This window comes from Callospermophilus lateralis, chromosome 12, assembly GCF_048772815.1.
Source record: "Callospermophilus lateralis isolate mCalLat2 chromosome 12, mCalLat2.hap1, whole genome shotgun sequence".
NCBI lineage: Eukaryota > Metazoa > Chordata > Mammalia > Rodentia > Sciuridae > Callospermophilus > Callospermophilus lateralis.
This window is the reverse complement of record NC_135316.1, coordinates 79,534,586-79,554,958: the sequence shown is the minus strand read 5'-3', so window position 1 is coordinate 79,554,958 and position 20,373 is coordinate 79,534,586. Positions and strand designations below refer to the sequence as shown.

The 20,373-nt window shown below is 34.8% G+C and overlaps 1 protein-coding gene across 1 annotated transcript in view; it reads right to left on the bottom strand.

Moving 5' to 3' along the window:
- Trpc4 (transient receptor potential cation channel subfamily C member 4) overlaps positions 1-20,373 on the bottom strand; it is a 148,448-nt gene that overhangs the window by 75,487 nt on the left and 52,588 nt on the right. The window contains exon 3 of the mRNA XM_076872302.1: positions 15,758-16,276. Within this exon, the coding sequence (XP_076728417.1) occupies positions 15,758-16,276 (519 nt within the window). The remainder of the gene's footprint in view (positions 1-15,757; positions 16,277-20,373) is intronic.

The following is a 20,373-nucleotide window of genomic DNA, read 5'->3' as shown; positions in this document are numbered from 1 at the left end:
TTTAAATGTTATGAGGTTTATTTTGGCTCATGTTTTCAGAGATTTCTGTCCGTGGTCTACTGACTGTTGCTTTTTGTGCCTGTTGAAAGGCAGAATATCATGGTGGGAATATGAAGCAGGGAAGTTGCTCACCTTATGGAAGCCAAGTAGCAAAGAGAGAGATATGGGAAGGCTGGAGTCCCAACACCTCTTTCAAGGGCACACCCACATTGACCTAAATACCTTCCACTAGGCTCCACCTCTTAAGCATACCACTGTCTCCCAACAGCTACAGCTGCTACCAACTAGCATACCACTGTCTCCCAACAGCTACAGCTGCTACCAACTAGCAAACAAATCTTTAGCTTGAACCTTTAAGAGACAATTAAGATACAAACCTCAACAACCTTTGGAGTCCTAAAAAGAATACATTAACAAATGTTATAATAAGTTCTGACTTATTTGTTTATTTATTGTATTTTTTAATTTTTAACACCCTTTACAATGTAGACTTAATTATTGAAATGTGACAGATTGTGCAGCAACATTTTCTTAAGAAGTGCTGTAAAAGTGGCATTTAAATCATATATGGCAATATTACTGTTAAAATCTGAAGCTTCCAAAGAGGGAATCTTAGGGTTTATACTATATTCTTTTTATTAGAGTATTACAAAGGAGTTGCTGCTCAGTGTACTTGGACCAACTGAGTGTCCATGAGCACTACAAAGAGTTCTAGAATGGCTTGCCAATCAGATAGGTAGACTTGACAGAACATTGAAAACCCTATAATTTTACCTTTGTAAATGAAACTAAATATTTGAAGCTTGCTTTACTTAATCTTGGAACTGAATCATTTAAAAAGAGCTAAAAGATTTTTCCAATTAAATATATTTAAATAAATTTTTTAAAATTTTATTTTGTTTTAGTTGTTGATAGAACTTTATTTTATTTATTTATATGCAGTGCTAAGAATCAAACCCAGTGCCTCGCGCATGCTAGGCAAGTACTCTACCACTGAGTTACAACCTTAGCCATATTTGAATAAATTTTATGTTCTCATTTTATATTTCATTTCCCTGAAATACTTAGAATAATCAAAATCGTCAAGACAGAAAATAGAATGGTGGTCGCCAGAGCCTGGAGGGAGGGTGAAATGGGGAGTTGGTCTTTCATGGAAAAGAGTTTTGGTTTTACACGATATAAGAATTTTGGAGATGGATGGTAGTGATGGTTGCTCAACACTATGAAAGTAACTAGTGTTACTGAACTGCACACTTAAACATGCTAAGATGGTAGATATTTTCTGTATTTGACCACAAAGGAAAAAATTACATAATCAAATTACATAATGAACAAGCAGAATATAGTAGTAAAGGACTGATCCTCGAAGAGTCTATAACACAGGGTCATAGCTGACTGATCAGGTTTCCAGGTAAAGACATCAAAGTGAGACAAGTTTTGTATTTTGAAAACACGACCAATCTCTAAAAATGCAAATTAGGTTTATTTTTTTAAATGTAGGGTTTTTTGTTTTGTTTTGTTTACCTTGGAAGGTAGGTTTTGAACTGGAAGACTGCTTAATATTATGCTTTATAATTTACACATATATGCCACATATTTTCTTTTGTATGTGTTAAAAATCACACAATAATAATTTTTTAAAATCTTGAAAAAAAAACTCAGATATTTTGTTTGGGATTACATTATTCTCTAGGTGTCAGCAACATGTCTGCCATTTATTCCCATGTTGATAATTTATAATAAAATTAAATGCTTGGTTTAATGAACAAAAAAATTGTATAGACTTTGTATAATACTATAGAAATTACATTATTTAGATAAATTGCATTTTAATTTTTACAAGACTGGACATTTCCATTACATGGCATCATACCCATCTGTATGTGCACACTGACTCACTTTTAAGCACTCACACTCACACTCTCAAGTCATCTGTTAGGCAGCCTTGTTTTTTCTGAAGTCCAAATGAGTAAGAAGAAAGTCTCCAATATGTAAATTAAGGGCCACAGTATCAGGCATTAAGCTTCATACATTGTTTTTATAAAGGATTCTTTAGAGTCTAGATAATTTTTACTTTAGTTTTCCCAAATTTGATGTGGAGAGTTATTGCACTAATACAACATTTATCAGAATAAATACATAAATATTAAAAAAACAAAAAAATCAGTTTTACTGACACAAGCAAATAGAGTTGAGAGCCTGTCAGTGAGGAATGAGATTTCAAAATTATAAAAACAATAGATTTCTGCCATAATTTCAGATAGGCAAAAATAGGTATTAAGATGAATGTTTCAAAAGTCTAAATTTACAACCAGACCACATGAGATAATTCAAGTCCATTCTGAATGCTACATTTTTAGCTAGATGGTTTTTCTTTTAAAGCAATTATAGGTTAAGCAAGAAAATGTTGGCATCCAAAACTCAGGTATTTGCAATAGTTTTAGTGCCCATTGTAGATCTTTCATTCTCCAATGTCCCTGGATGAAGGTTTTCTTGAATATTCACTCACTGTCACCCGCAAAATGGTAGTTGGCCAATATTCTAAAACTCAATCCAAACAGTCAGCAAATAGAAGCTGCATGGCTGGCCTTATCTCAAAGGCCAATGCTGCTTATGTGCCTTGGGATATTGATTATTTTTTCTTTAACAGAAGAAACTGCAAAAATCAAACTTCTGCCTCTAGAGTAGAAGTGCCAGCCAGACACATCAGTAATCAGTAGGCCATGAAGGAATGAGAAAACATCCGTAAACCCAGAATGGAAAAAAAAAAAAAGATGAGAAAATATATAGGAAGGGAAAAATTAAAATGGTTCACTACAAGAATACCTGTTACATTTTAGTAGGTATAACAGCATCCTGGAGCCTGAAGTTTAATCACATGACCAATGCAACATTAATAATAAATTCAGAAATTTTTGTTTGAACAGAAAAAAATAACCTATTCGTGTAAGGAATAAAACTAGAGCTAATCAATATCATTAAAAGCATTTTCTTTAAATTTATATCTAATAACTACCTAATTCTCTCAATAAAGAAAACTTACACAAAATGATGGTATTTTTTGTTTGTTTGCCTAAATTAAAGTAGTACTTCCCTAACCCACCCTCAACAGGGCTATCCGCTGTTTCTTCTGTCTTCCCTTACAGGTTACTAGTGTTATATACATAGGGATCAGTTCATAAAAATTGTTCACAATGTTTTATTATTTCTTCCTCAGCAATGGTCAAGTCATTCTGAACTCATAAACTCCCTTAGAAGGACTGTCATTGAGGCATTATAAAAATAGATTGTGTGACTGGAAAGAAAAAAGTAAAATTAATTCCACAAATATTTGTTGAGCTCATACCATGTGTCAGCGGCATTATAATTGCTAAATATAGCAGTATAAAAATCAGTTCTTGGCTTCAAGGAGCTCGCAGTCTCATGAAGAGGAGTGACCTAAAACAGTTAATTATAATAAAATGTAATAAATGTTCTTTATCTAGGAAGAAGAGAGGGAAGAACCAAACTAGCCTGAGAATAGAAAGGTGAGACCTTTAGATGACTGTGTCTTAATATATTAAAGAAACAGTAGGATCTAGTCAGAGATAATGGCTGCATCATTTCAAGATAGTAAAACAATGAGAGAATGCACAGAGAAAATGCAAAGCGCAGCACAGAAGAGGAACTAGAACATTCTGGAATTGCTGACCATGAAATGCAAGTCAGGTATAAGAGATGAGGATAGACAGTTAATCCATATATGATATATCTCATTAATGAGCCAGGCCTATAATTTTACAAAACACATTAAGTAAGGTTAGCAATTTAAAAAATCATATTATAACAGCATTATTCATAATAACCAAGAGATGGAAAAAATCACCCAAATGATCACTAATGGAATCACTGATAAATGACATATAAGATCTATCTATCTATCTATCTATCTATCTATCCAGTCTTAAAAAGGAATGAAATTTTGACACATGCTACATGGGTCAACTTTGAAGATATTGCACTAAGTAAAATAAGTGAGTCATAAAAAGACAAGTACTGCAATATTGCACTTAGATGAAGGTCCTAGAATAGTCAAATTCAGAGACAGAAAGCAGGATGATGGCTAGCAGCATCTGAGGGGAAGGGTAGAGATATGAGTAGTTTTACGTAATGGGTATAGACTTCCAGTTTGGGAAGATGAACAAGTTCTAGAGTCAGATGGTTTTGGTGGTTGTATAGCATATGAATGTATTCAATTGCCTCTTAAATGCCACCAAATGGAGAACTTAAAATGGTAAAGATGGTCTATTTAATATTATGTATGTTTTATCACAAAATATAGTAGTATTTATTATATTTTCATAGAAGGATTTTAAATTGGTTGATTTATGTATTAGATATCATAAAGTCAGGTGACATGAAGTTGGAGCACTGGAGCCAAGGAAACTGAGTGACACAAACTAATCCAAGATTCCCTAAAATAGTACAGGAAAAGGAAGGCTAAAATGATTTGGGAAATATTTAGGAAATATAACTGACAATAAGATAGGCTTTGATGATTGACAAGGGCCCCAATTATTTATGATCCAAAATTTAGTGTCTTGAAAAAACATATTATGATGTTTCACTAGAAATTTCAGCAGGGCATAATTGGTTGGTTTTCCTGTTCTACACAGTATCATGGGAGGTTCCCAAGCATTATCCAGCCAGTGAATACCTCAGTGAGAATGTCGTGGGGTGTGCTGGGCGAAGATCCAAGACGGCTTCTTTACTAGTCTTGCCTGTGGAGGGATGGTCTACAGAACTGGGCTTAGTCACACTGTAGGTAAGGATTCCCGTGAACTGCTTCCTTAAGCCACCAGTATGGTGGCTTCAGGATAGGTAGACTTCATACATGGCAGCTCAGGGCTCCCAGAGAGCCTAGGTAGAAGCTGTGAAGCTTCTTCTGACAAGCCCTGGAAACCCCAGAAAGTCACTTCTGCTGTACTCTATTGGTTGGTATAGTAGCTAAGGTAATCTGGTTCAAGAGGGCATTTCTCAATTGGCAGATATCTCCTCTAAACCAACAAGGTGACAGCCACAGAATGATCATAGATAACTCTTACCTACTTCTAAGGTGAATAACTTGAAAGTGCTCCCTACTTAAAAGAGATGACAGAGGAAGAACCAGGCATAAAAACAAAGGTAATGAATTCCTCTTGGAACAATAGGAATATGAAGATACTATTAGTTTATATATGCAAATGTGATTAAATATCACAGTAATTTACATAACCCAGTTTTCCAGAATTGTGCATCTAAAGTCTTTATAATCTATTCTTTGTCTTTTTCTGTAATCTCAGCTTCTGCTCCACTCTAACTCATGATTACTTACTTAGTACCTACTATGTTCTAAGAAGCATGACTGCAGGCATTGGAATTGCACTAATAAACAGGAGAGAAGGATGCTCAGGTACGTGTAGAGAAAGACAGATAATTAAACACAAAAAATTATTTTGGATTTTGATAATGGCTGTGGAGATAAAGAAAAATTGTGATGTGAAAAGAAAGAACTGGGTATAAAGGACATGGGAAGAGGATACTAGAGTGGGTGTTCTGGGCGTCTCCAATGAGAAGATGATAATACGATTAGAGACCCAATAAAGGGCCCATCTCCACATGCCAAGCAGAGAGAGAAGCTGACAGAGAGGCTACACAGAGTGGGAATGAAGATAGAACATAGGATAATGAAGGTGCCCTTTCATGTTTAACTCTTTTTTGCCTACATGAGTCTGTGTCCTGTCTCGTTCCCACAATCCCTTCTCTGATGTCTTTCCCTCTATGACTCCAAATTTTCCACTGAAACTCAATTCAGACACTTTCTTTTCCAGGAAACCTCCCATAAAAATCTCAGACAAATTAGGAACGATTTTTCTAGGCTTCAAGAGGGTAGTTCTAGGACACTTTATATGAATCTACACAAAAATACAATTCTAGGTTCTAAGAAACTTCTGGAAGAAATTCATACTTGGCCTGCAGCTCACTGTCCTCTCATTTTGTTGTTCTCAGACTTTGGCTCAAAAAAGACATTTTGTAAGCATTTGTGAATTGCACTAAAAGAGAGCAAGCAACTCCGGCTGCAAGGCAGCTCCATGCCTGAGCCCCTGATCCTCTTCAGGAACTTCCTCCTGTGATCCTTGTCTTTGCAGCTGCCAACAAGGTGTCCAGCTGTGCCCCAGGAGTTGAAGAGGAGAATCAGAAAAAAGGGGGTGAAAAGAAGCTCTGAGACTACATGTCCCAGAGGTGCCTGGGAAAATCCCTGTGCTTAGACAATGCTGTGGGGAGTGACAGCAGTAGAATGTGCATAATTTAACACTGAATTGGTGAGGTAGAAAAAGAAAAGCAGGCTTTTCTAAGCCCACAGGGAGCTGCCAATGAACAGGTCAAGGCACAGACAGAGAAAGGCCATAGCTGACTCTTTCTGTTGCTGTTGAGGGCATGCCACAGAAGCTCCTTAATACTAAAGGGGAAAAGAGTGTGAACAAAGAATAAAGACATAATCCTGTGTGATTGTTTCTCTGGTTCTACACTACCTGGAAGCCATCTCTAAACACAAAGCTTCAGAACTCAATTTTAGAACTGCTAATCACCAAATTATAGCACAAGTATTATCACCTCTACAGAGTTCTGAAGGTTTCTGTTTCTAAGAATTCAAACATAAGTCAACTGACCTCTATTTAGAAAAAGTTGATCTAATATGATGAAAAGAAAATGAGGATGAGTGATAAGTTTTCTTTCATATGTATAACTTATACATATGAATAGTGGGTGTTTCTATTTCAAAACCACCAAAAGTTTCTTGAGAATATAATGTTTCCAGTTCATAAATTTATAAAAGACAACATATTGGATTTTGTACTTTCTCAGGGAATGTGGGATGGGATAAGTTATGAAGTCCATTACTGCAAAAACTGGCAGCTTTTAATTTTGTGTAGTGATGAATGACAAGGAAAAAAACGGGTCACTAAATAATGACCACAGAGAAAATAACCTTGAAATGTAAATGTGAATGTTTGTACAAAAGAAACAAAAGAAATGGTTCTTTATCACTGACAAACTAAATGATCCTATCCGAATAATGGAAACCAGTTAATCTTGCTGCTAGCCCTTGCTTGTCAATCATCAAGGAGTCTGAAGTACCAATTTATGCAGAAAAGCAATTCATTTAAGAACCAAGAGAAGTATTCAGAATACAATGGAATTTTTCAAAGATGTTATTATTAGACGAATGTTTTTTTGTTTTATGTCTGTGACAAATAAAACTAGTTGAAAAGAGTTGCTTCTATACATTTCTGTCTGGGAAATAGAAGAATGTACTCATCTCTTTGTAAATAAATTACTTAATCCTTTTTGTATTTATTTAAAACAATATCAAATATAAGCCATGCTAATGTCAACCTAAGATTTGCTATTTTATGTTGTATAAGAGAAAAGTTATCAATTCCTAATCAGTGCTGTTAAAAAGGATAACAATTTTTCAAAGGTTTGAACATACACAATTCAAAATTTAGTAGGAGAAAAAGGAGTCACATTCAGATAAGAATTAGGAGGAAGTGGTTATATGTCATTTAATTAGGTGTAAAGAAACCAATGAGTATTGAATTCCAAGCTCTAAAAACCTAGTGTTAAACGCCTAATGACCTGTCATAGTTCTATCTGTAGGATGACAGGTTCTGAACAGCCATTGCTTTCTCCATTATAAGGTGGCAGACACTGAATGATTGGTCCTTAGGAAGGGGCTAGGGTGAAACATTAGGGAATCTGTGATCATGTTGACTTTGCCTAGCAAGAGCAGGTGTGTGCACACTCATGGGGCAAAGAAACTCAGGGTCTCAGCAACTGATCAGTGAATGCACTTTGAAAAAAAGCAGGAGAGAAACTAGGAGAATGTTACTTGTAATCCCTTTTATAGGCCTCAGGATTATTTATATTATTTAGTGTAGTTTCATGTATTAAAATCCTCGTTTCTGTAAGTACTGCATGTGATAATGAATCCTGGTTCTGACTTGGAGCAGTCAGGTTCAAAGGGCATGCATAATCGATGCAAAAAATATATTTAGAAATGCAAATCAAAAGGGCAAGTTAAAATCAAGTGTGAAGCGCACAATGCAAGTTGCTTTCAAAAGACTGTAAGTGGAAAGAGTTAGGGAATGGGATAACCTTAGAACCTGGGATAAAATTTATGCATTAAATTTTTTGGGAAGAATATATATCTTAATATAATGACAGAATGCTGATTATACTAATAGAGTTAAGAGGGATAAATCTTTGATGTTCAAAATGGTAATGCAATGCATTAGGCACAGATTAATATTTATCACAAATATTAATATATTAAATGATGAACCCAAACTTTCCCTCGCTTCATCATTTAATATATTACTATGACAAGTTGCATATGATGCATGTGCTTAGTCTTTTATTTTGGAGGGCTCTGTGAAGTAATAGAAAAATCCAGTGATTAATAATAATAATAATAATAATAATAATAATAATAAATAGCTACTCTTCATTGGCAAATATGCCAGGAAATATGCTAAGCTGTGGACTTACTTATGATCTTTGCTAGACAACCCATTTTAGAGGTGAGAAAACATAAAATTTGTTCAAGAGTACATTTTTGTTTAGAAGAGGAAAAAATTATATCCAATTCATAGACCATGTACTTTTAATGCAATATTTCATTTCAACCACATAAATATTAGTTACTTGATACTAATAAAACATGCCCTTAGTTGATCAGAAACTTACATGGAAGAAGATATGGTTATAATATATGTTCTAGGGATAAGTCTTTTCTTTCTCTATGTTCTTGGGCTCCTTATCACTTGACAGGAGAAATATTAATGCATGAGTCCTTCCCTCCCATGTACCTGGAAGGAGCCCTCAGCCACTTCCTGCTGAGTTATCATTCCATTTCCCAGATCTTCTCCCCACTTTTAAATAGTTTCCTACCAGACTCAGGGCCTTGTTTTGCAGAGGAAATAAACTAGTGAAAACTCTGATAATCCTGAGATGGGAGCAGGATGTGCCTTAGGTTGAAAGGAGGGAATCTGGATCTGGGCAGTCATAAAGCAATACAGAAAATCTCAGGCAAGGCAATGAATAAATAGAAAGAGATGGGGAAACTTGGCAGTTTTGAGAGACACACATGCTTTCAAAATAGCTTAAAAGATGAAGGAGGCAAAAAAGAAAAAATTGATAAATAATATCAAATCTTATGCAAATGACACAGTGTATGTTAAATAAGAAAACCAAACCAAAGGAAAGTCAGTACTGACTTAGATAAATGACTCAAAGGTATTTCAGAAGAAAAATCTCAAAGAGGAGACCACTATATTAACTACTTTTTCTCATTGTTCTCCTTAGAATTGCTCTATTCACTACCTTTCGATAAGAAGTATGTGATTCTCATAGAAGAATCATTATAAAACATATCATGAAATAGCTTTCTTCAAAATGATTTACATTTTGATGTGAAATTTGCTAGCACAACATAAAATTTAGACACCCCAGACTTGAGCAAGAGTAAAAAAGAAGAAAACTAAACGTTTCTAAGAAAACCAATAGCTAACAAGGGCTACTTATTGTAATTTGTAGCCAACGTAAAGCTCTTGCTTGGCTGTTGACCAGCCCCCCAGAATGTACTGCATCTAGCAACACACACAAGGTACTACAGCAACAGCCAGGAAGCAATCTTGTCATTGATTGCTCTGTGGATTTTTTTGGAGGGTGGGGATGGTTAGGGGTATATCCTTGAGGTCGTTTTAAAATTTAAAAAAAAAAATGTACATAGAGTTGTTACTTTCCCTTTACAATTATATAAAGAACAAGAGATCTTAGCAAGGTTGGTTTTGGGTAGATAAAGAACCAACAAATGGCATTTTTCATTTTTTGGTTTGTTTTCAGTACACAGTTCATACTATAACATGAACTGTGGATTGGAACAGGCAGTTTATTAAACATTATTATGGTTTTTAAAATGCAATTTGAATTTAAAACAATTCTGGCATGATGAACTAATTAGAACAGACTTTATTAAATAACAGAAAGAAAGCTAGGAAATGCAGAAAAGTCTAGCTTGAAGCAATTTTAAGAAAACACAATTTCCTTTTTTTTTTTTTTTTTTTTTTTGTGCTCCATGATAATCATTCAATTGCTCTCCTCAACACCTAAGACTGTGCTAATGTCACCACCCCCAGGAGTATTAGTGCTGTGGTACCTTATCCCCACTTGTCTCTTCTTTGACAGGAGTCTTATTTCTTCATTTAACATTATGGATTTTTGAATAACCCAGGAAACAACAAACATTAAATCTTGGGAGGTGTAAAGGAGTTTTAGAGAGCTGTGATCACGGGATGTTGGAATCAAATTAGTTCACCATGCTCTGGAAGGCATTATTGACAGGGATACCTTCCCATTTACTCTTTCATTTTCTCTTTTAGTTTATCAACACTGAATAAACAAGTAGGAAGGGTTTGAGTAGAGGGACTGTTCAAATGTTGATTTCTCGCTTTCTTCTCCAACAATCTATTAATTTATAAGACATGATCTGTGTTAGTGCCAAAGTTTAAAATTAATGCTGCAGAGCTGATGACAAATATTTATGAAAGGGAAAAGTAAGCTAAAAATATGTATGCATGCTGTTTACTACATAGAAGTTATTGTATCAGAATCTGGAAAGCTATTAAGACAGTGAATTGAAGTGCTTTCACACAAAATGATGTATTTCACTTCTTCTCACTATTATTCAACATCTTGGCTACATCGCCTGTGGGGTAGTTATTTCCCAATCTTATCAACCATATATAACTGAAACTAGGTAAGATCTTTGCTCTAAAAGTAATATAAGGAATGCATCATTTCAGTGACCTAATAAGCATTAGGCATGAGGAATGACAGAAGGGAAATAATGTTAACTGCCACAAATTCTGCATTGACAAAAATCATGCCAGAAAGCACAGGCGAGTTATTTGTCTAAATCATGTCTTTAGCCACGTCTCTCACCTTTACCTAATACACAGGAGGAGGAGAGTTCTAAGCACAGGAGTGCATGCTTCTGGGTGTCCCCAGCTCTCCAGCTTCCTTTGAAACTACTCACTTCAATTAATGGCATTAAGATGTCGGTGTTGTTGGCTTCCAATCCTGGTCAAGAGACTTTCCCTGTCCATTTCAGAGTGATACTAAAAGGATTATTGCTACACACACACACACACACACACACACACACACAATTTTAAATGACTAAAAGTGTTTATATTTAAAAGTATATTTATATCCTGGCCCCAATATTTAATGAAGTAACACTGAATATTATTTTATATTGTATAACTCAGATTCCTCACAAACAAAACAAATACATACAGTTCATGTAGCATAGATTCATTTGGTAGTTTAAGTATAACAAACCAAGTTGAAGTTAACTCATTCCCTCAAAAATACTGATTTGAATTGCTATAAGAATGTTTGTTTTACCAAAATATGATCAATGTAACTCTGACATCATTATTCTGAGCACTAATAAAAATAAGCAGATTCTTCATTTTATACCTGCTGCTTACAAAAATTACACAAAATTAAAATGCAAAAATATTTGTGATGTAAAAATAGTGCAAATCTTCATTTGTGGATGGTATTAGAAAAATGCTAGACCAAATCTTGCAATCAAATCCTGACAACATGACTTGTTTTAACATTTCAGTTCATAGAAAGACTACTAATAAGAGGTTAATCTAAATGCTAAAACTTAATGAGATTAAAAAGAAAATGCTCAGGGAACTTTCCAGAACTGAGATATTTTGCAATTTCATTTGGGTGTATTCATTATTGAGCACCTTCTACCTGACAGGTGCTTTAGTGTGACTGGTGAACAGGAGTGTTCCTGACACAGCTTAGAGGAGGAGATGCAAAACAACTAACCCAGCTAATAAATGGGCAAAGGAACTGAACAGACACTTTACAGAAGAAGAAATATGAATGGTCAACAAATATATGAAAAAGTGTTCAACATATCAAGCAATTATAGAAAGACAAATTAAAACTACACTGAGTATTTATCTCACTCCAGTCAGAATGGCAGCAATCAAGAATACATTGGCAAGGATTTGGGGAAAAGGGTACACTCATACATTGCTGGTGGGATTGCAAATTGGTGCAACCAATGGCATGGAAATTCCTCAGAAAACTTGGAATGGAGCTACCATTTGACGTAGTTATCCCATTCCTCCGTATATGCCCAAAGGACTTAAAAATCAGCATTCTACAGTGATGCAACCATATCAATGTTAATAACAGCTCAATTCACAATATCTAAGCTTTGGAACCAACCTAGGTGCCTTCAACAGATGAATGTATAAATAAAATGTTGTACATATATTTAATATTACTGAAATATTACTTAGCCATAAGAAAGAATTATTTTATGACAATTGAAAATGAATGGATCTAGAGACTATCATGCTAAGTAAAATAAGCCAATCACAAAAAAAACCCAACAAAGGTTAAATATTTGCTCTGATATGGGATGTTAACACATAACAAGGGTGGGTGGAGAAGAGAAATTTGGTAGATTTGACAAAGAGGAATGGAAGGAAGGAAGCAGGAAGCAGGGCTAAGAGGTAGAAAAGACAGTGGAATGATTCTGACACAACTTTCCTATGTACATATGTGAATCCACCACAGTGAATCTCTACATCATGTACAACCACAAGACTGGGATCCTAAATAGAATAAGATGTACTCCATGTTTGTATAATAAGTATGTCAAATTATAATCTACTGACATGTATAATTAAAAAGAACAAACTAAAAAAAGAAGTGCAGTGTGTGCAAGTAGGACTTTATCTCAGGGAGTGTGTGGTAGGGTTTGCCTCACCGAATGCTCTCTGGGTGAGGTGGGATGTGAGAGGAGCTTTAAAGACTGGGCAGGACTTGGCCAATGTGGAGGTTAGTGAGGAGGCACTGCAGAGCATGGACCAAAGGCAGACCTCAAGCTTGTTTAGACCAAACCGAGGAAAACTTGCAGTAAAAAGGTATAAGACAAGACATCTAGGCTGAAGTTTTATTTAAGACACATTATCTCACTAAAAAAAATAAAAAATCTTACATCAAATGGTTTAAAATCAATACTTTTTGAATAATTTAGAAAAATATTTTATAAAATATAACATGATATCAAAGAATATATATGAAAGTAGAATCGGATTCCTGATCTTTTTATACTGCTATCCACCAGACAGTGTTACTTTGCTTTGGGAAAACTGTCAGCTCAAGGGTAATATGTGCTTTGATACTGAATGAAGAACACAACAAAATTATAAGAATTTTTTTTAAAAAAATTCTTCATTGAACCCTCAAAAGATGAAAGATAAAAATACAAGTATAATGTGTTTATAAAATGATTCTTTTAAAAGATACTACTAATGCTTATTTTCTTGTTACATGTTATATGTTGTTAGCTGTCTTTTATCTTGTTGTATTATTAGGTTCTATCACTCTCCAAAATCACAGCTTCATATTAGTAAAAAAGATACAAACATCTTAAAAGAACTGTTAGAAATGATCAAATACATTCTTTTGCTTTGCTCTTGACATACCTAACTAGGGATTCAATTTGTGACTTTTTGTTCAACAGTCTTTGAAGTCAAGTTAATTCGTATATTCATGAAGTATAGAGAAGAATTTGAGCCAATGAAGAAAATGTTAAATAGGAATGAACATTTTTAATGGATTGGAAACAAAACAGAGAATAATATATATTCGGCCTTTGTCTCTCCAAATAGTCTATAAATGCTATACGAGCAGGAACATGTCACAGTGCAGTATCAAGGGCCCCATGCACTGCCTAGAATGTGTTCTGTGAAATATACGGTAAAAAGAGTTAATGAAGAAATGCATAAATGAATAGAGTGCATGAAAATAGTTTGTAGGTATGTAAACAGAAATGAACACTCAAGATATTCATATTAAAACTTCTATCTGGGATATCTTTTTTGGGGGGCAGCTTAAATTAATTAAATGCCACAGATGGCATTGGAGTTTATGACTATTTTGTCTTGGGCCTTCACTAAAATTACAGTTTCCAAAGACAAGGTTAAGTCAGCTATGATGGGAGGACAAACATGAGTGTATGCAAAAAAATAAAGCTGAACTCAAGCACTGTGGAGCTACCAGAGGTACAACAGGGAAATCATAGCTGACCACTGCCAGGTTCTTTGTGGATAGAACATCCTGGGAATTTCACTCTGCTTACTATGGACAGGATAATGTCAACACGGAACCCACATATAATAAGGGGTCTTTTAAATAATCATTTTAATCCCTAAGCCTCCTTTTCCGATGAAAATGAAAGGAAGAACATCATAATAGTTAATAATAGATCTTGAAGAAGATCTGGATAAATTCTGGGGCCCCATCAACACAGTATCTTCAGCTATCAACCGTTAATGATTTTTCACTTTCACATTTAGTACTTTCAAAGTCTTTAATCCTGTGACAGTTCATCAGTTTGTCTTACAATACCATATAAAAGCTATTCAGTTCCTTTAGAATATTGAGTCCTTGAGTCCTAAACACAAGAGCCTAAGAAAAGACTGTTGGCAGGGACTCAAATTAACATTTCTGATTTGGGAGTCAAGAAGCAATGGACACAAAAGAATCTGCTGCCTTCATTGTTCAGGGAATATTCATTTCAACTGTTTTCAGGCTCCCATCACAGCTGGATTAGCTCAGAGAGTCAAAGAACTATAAGAAGAACTCAAGGAAGCAAATTAAGTTTTCCTGACCCTCAAGTATTTAGTGAGGAGTAATAGACAAAGCAGGCAGGAATAACATTAAATAATCAAGTCCAAGTTCAAAAGCAATTGAGTACATTTTTAAACAGGAGTCTCTTTCTTTTCTTTCTCTCTTTTCATCTTATACAGGTTTTTTTTTTCCTGGTTATTGTTTTGAAACAGATATTACTGTCATTCAAGAATGAATAAAGACTCAATATTTTTTGAAGATAAAAATAAACAGTCTTTGAGAATTCACACACAAATTGTGGTGGAAACATAAAGCAATAATGCTGGTTGGAAAACGTAACAGGTTTGAGGTTCCTTTGTTAAATATTTCAAATTTATGTAAATTTCATGGGAAAATTTGTAATGTTTCACCAGGTTTTTAACTTCTTATTCCTGACAAATCAATCATCTAAGAAATGACAGGTGTTTCCGTTGTTTCATCTAATGTTGGATTAAAGGCTTTTCCTTGAATAACTTCTAATAATGTATTTTATTAATATCTCAAAATTTTCTAGAGTCTTCACACAATCTACACATCTTACAGTTCCCATGGACCCGAGAGGAAAAAATTTCAGGTAGATCTATATATATGAAATACTATGAATATTAAGTCCATTAAGCGAGAAAAACTCAAAGAGCTGTATATGTGACCCTGTAAAATTATAAGTGGTCCAGCGAGAACTCACGCAATCTGGAGATTCTGAAATTCATCAGCTTTTCATTTTATTACAAGTAAGTGTGTATATTTTAACACAGATACCCCAAATCATTACCGTTTATTAAACCACTTATTACCACACTTCAATGTGAATATAATTATTAGTCTGGCAAACAGTAGATGTGATCCACTTACAGGTGAATAGAAAAAAATAGTGTAATACTTAAAATTAAACCATGAATATAAGTTTGCTTCACTGAGAACAGACTCTATGGCACTTTGATAGAGTGGCAATACTCACCTCTTTCTGACGGTACTTAATGGCCAATTTTAGTCTTGCAAGATCATTTCCACTTTGTTCTTCAATCAGACTATTGTCATCTCGGTAATTAAGAATGATTTCCAGTTCTCTGGAACTTCTTGTCTGATCCAGGAGGTCCTTAGCAAATTGCTTGCACTGTCTTGACAGCTCCTCATACTCGGACTTGAATTCATTTTCCACCTTGCTCAGTTCCTGAAGCTCCCAGCTTAACTGAAAGGCTGTGAGGAAAGGATCTTCGCTTGACAGTGCAATAAGAGAGGGGCTGGCCAAGGCCTTGTAGATGTTGAGTCTGGAACGTGAGTGACGGAGGCTGTCCACGTCTGAACTGGAGACACATTCAACACAGTTACAGCGGACCTCATGGGGTCGGGGCACCGAAACACCTTTCTGGACCAAAAGTTTTATTATCTCATAATTATTTGTATGGGCTGCCAAAATGATGGGTGTAATGTCCGGAGTGAATTCAGAGAACTGCTTATCAAGAAGTATGGGAGGCACCTGGAAAAAGAAAGAAGCAGAAATAATGAATATTTATTCATTTGTTCAAGCTTGTGAATTTCAAACGGCATACAGGAACAAGGTTGAACAAGGCTCATAAATCTTCTGCTGAGTTTTTGCAGGAGAGATATGTCTTTTTTTTTTCCCCTCCAAAAAAAGACAAGAAAGAAGTAGAAGAAAAAATAACTTTCCAATATAAGGGCACATCATTTTTTCATTCTTTCTATAATGTGAATTCTGACCTTTCTTGAAAGCTTAATGTTGGTGGCTATGGAAACTTTTTACTTGATGGAAGACTTTCTTATTCCCAACTTATTTGCTTTGCTTTTCTTTACTGGAGAGGTTAATTTCTTGAATAATCAAGAAATATCCTGAAAAAAACAAATGGTTTAAAACAAGATGTTCCTCTTGTAATTTCTCAGTGCAATTTTCTTCATTCTTTTTTTTTTTTTTTTTTACTGTTTTCATCTCTGCTGGTGATTAAGGGTGGCTGGGCAGAAATAAGCAGGCTAGCCTCAGGCTGTGTCTTTACATCTTTCTCTTTGGGGCATGATTTCCAGATGAGAAATCTCCATTGATAACATTACTGTTTCATTGGTTATGAACAAACAAAGAATTGGTCACCAATGTGAATTCTTGTTGCGGGCCAGCCCTGGGCTGTGTGTGAGGTATGAGCATTTGAGCATATGGGAGGACTGGCCTGATGCTGCATGCTCTTTGGGTGTGCAACACAAGTGGGCACTTTCCTCTCGCTCTGCCTTTGATCCCACACAGCACCTGAGATGGGTGTGACTTGCCAAAATGTCAATCAATCTACTGACCATAAGACATCAGGAAGCTAGACTCAACCCCCTGAAACCTGACCCTTTGCCTTATTTTTAAAGAACATTCCATCAAACCTCCCTTTGTGCCCCTTCTATAAAAATAAAAAATCCAGTTGCAAGCGCTCTCTTTCCAATGGACTCCTAAGGTTGAGAACTGTCCTGGAATTTGAAAAGGTATTTCTGTGTGCTTATGTGCTTTCTTCGCAGTTTTCTCAGTTATTGATGTAGCCAGATTTTGTGAACCCAGCATAGGTCACTAGCCCAGCTACCTGGAGATAAATTCTCACTGTATCAGGTCACTAAAATGTTTATGTATGGTTGCCCTTTGGTTTTATTCTAAGGATGGTGATGATGAATATAATAACATCCATTGTTTACTAAGAATCTTTTGGGTACATTAACCCTCACCTTTCATTATTCATGTTTTATAGATAGTGTTCCTTGGGAAGTAAGTAAAGACATGTGATTTGAGCCCAGGTCCACCTTTCTGACAGGCAAAACTGTGTATATCGCACTGTATTCTTGCTGTAGTATTTTAGGTTTAATATTTATTCTTGCTGGCACAGTTACAGAGTCATCCATGAAAATAAAGGCTACATAAAACAAGTTCAGTGCGGCAGAAACAACAAAGACACGTGTCACATTAAAACATATGAAATATGAAGGAGAGCACAGAGAGATTAACAGAACAACAACCATGCCCAGAAAAATGACATTCATATTGCAGCTTCAATTACACCACTTTTAAGTAGAGGTGAAATTTTTACATGTAATTAAAAATGTTTTTAATTCACCTCGCCATTTAAAATATCCATTTGTTTTATAAGAAACACTACATAAAGATTGAAGGGATGAAGTAATCTTTTAAAAGTTATTTAAAGATATATGTAATCAATTGACAGTGATGATAGTAAAAACCTATTTTAAAAATGTTTAGTAGTAGAGGAATGAGAATGCCTGTTGAGATAGAATTTTGCATTTATGTGTGGGATCAGTACATACTTACGCCTTATTAAGTATTTATCGTTCATTTTAAAGATAATATGAATTGAAATTTAATTATGCATTCATTATAAAGAGAAAGATTACATTAATCAAAATCAAACTACAGGTAATTTTCAATTAAATAAACATTATGTGTTTTTTATAGGAGACATTTAGGGAAAACAAAACAATTTCAGTTAGTTTCTATGATAGATACATATTTAAATGACAGATATAATTAAAAGGAGTATTCAAGTTTCAGTACAATTTCATTCTAGGTTTGTACTTTTTTATGCTGTCAACAATTTGAAATTTATTAACCATGAAATTCAGCTTTGCAGTATATTGCAGGAAATTCTATGAAGAAAATAGGCATAATATGACCATCTTGAAAAACGCATTTTTCAGAAATGTGTCAGTGTCATAGTATTAGAGACACAGCTACATAATGGTTTAAATATATGAGAATATATCAAGAATTTTGTTTGTGAGTTTTAATACTCCATAAATCATGGTGAGTTTTATTTTTTTGAAAGATGTGACTACCTTGAATTGTATCTTTTATATGGAACTTCAGTTTTGAAGATAATTTTTGAATGGAATTATTTTATAGGTCCATAGCATAAATATAATTTATTGGCCCATAGGTGATTATTTTTTATGTTATATAATTTTAATTATTTTAGAAATGTGGTCTAAATTCAATATTGTATGTTGTCTTTAGCACTAATTAACCAGAATTCAGCAGGACAGAGATGACAGGACATTGGGAACAGTCAGCTTTATCTCTACTCCACCTGAGGCTCTGCTGGGACTGTGGTGCAGGAGTTGGCAAACATTAGTGTTTATCCATGTCCCAGAAGATAGGCTTGGTTCCTCTCCACTCCATTAAGACAGTAATAGCAGTATAAAAGCACTCAGTCATTGCACTGTGTCTAAAAATTCAGAGTATCCTTACCAGGCCACCCCTTCTGCAATCCTCACTGCTATGTTTTACCTATGATTTGTCCCTCAAAGGGTCTTGTACTGGAGGCTTGGTCAGGCTGTCTTGAGGTAGTGGGACCTGTAGGAGTTAGGGCTTAGTGGAAGGTAATTAGGTCACAAGTGCACAACATTCTGGAGTGAATTAATGTTTCTCTCAAAAGACTAGGTTAGTTTTCTTGAGAGTAGACAAGGTCTCATGAGAGTGAGCTATGCCTTGCAGGGTTGAACTGGTATCATGAAATTGGACTGTTAGAAAGCAAGTCAATGTCCCCTCTGCCTCACTCACATGTGCACTTTCTGCATGGGGCTATTTCCCCTTCCACTTTTCCTCCATGAGTTTGATGCAGCCTAATGCACTCCAGAGTAGATGCTAGAGTCATAATTTTAAACTTCTCTCACCCAGAACTGTGAGCCAAATATATTTTATTATTTTATATATAAATATAATTTATTGGTCCATAAATATAATCTATTGGTCCATAGGTGATTTTTTTACACATATCCATCCTCAGGTATTTTGTTATAGCAACACAAAATGTACCTTCCATTCTTCTGCATATAAAATGTGCCTTTTCTCCTTTTTATCACTGAATTTTGATTCATTCTTTAATTTAGAAAACATATTGATTCATTGCTTTAACTATTAATTTTATATTTGTTATTATTAATTTTATATTTGTTATTAAATATAATATACATTCAGGAAAATGCATAAATATTAACATATGAATAATACAATTTTAATGTTACTTTATCTAGCATATTTTGAAGGATAAATTAAATATGAGATTGGTTATAAACAGGAAAAGAAGCCTGGTAACTATTATATTTTGAACAAGAATTAAAGCAATGGAAAAGAAAAAACTGTGATTGCCCTCTGATTAACCTTGTAGACATGAGGTTCTGAGTTCAATCTTGAGCACTATAAAAAAAAGAGGGGTTCACAGTGTGATGATTCAGTACATTCATACAATGGGTATGTATGATATAATAATGGTGAAAAAGGGTAGACAGCATTCCATCTCCTTTAATCTTTTTTTTTTTTTTTTTTTGGTACTGGGGATGGAACCCAGGGGTGCTGAACCACTGAACCACTTCTCCAACTTTTTCTATTTTTTATTTTGAGACAAGGTCTCCCTAAATTGCTTACAGCCTTGCTAAATTCCTGAGGCTGACCTTGAGCTTAATGATCCTCAGGTTTCCAAGCCTCTGGGATTACAGGAGTGCACCACCATGCCTAGCCCATATCCTTAAAGCTTTTAAAAGTCTTATTAACAGGTGATAATTGTATATATTTATGTGATA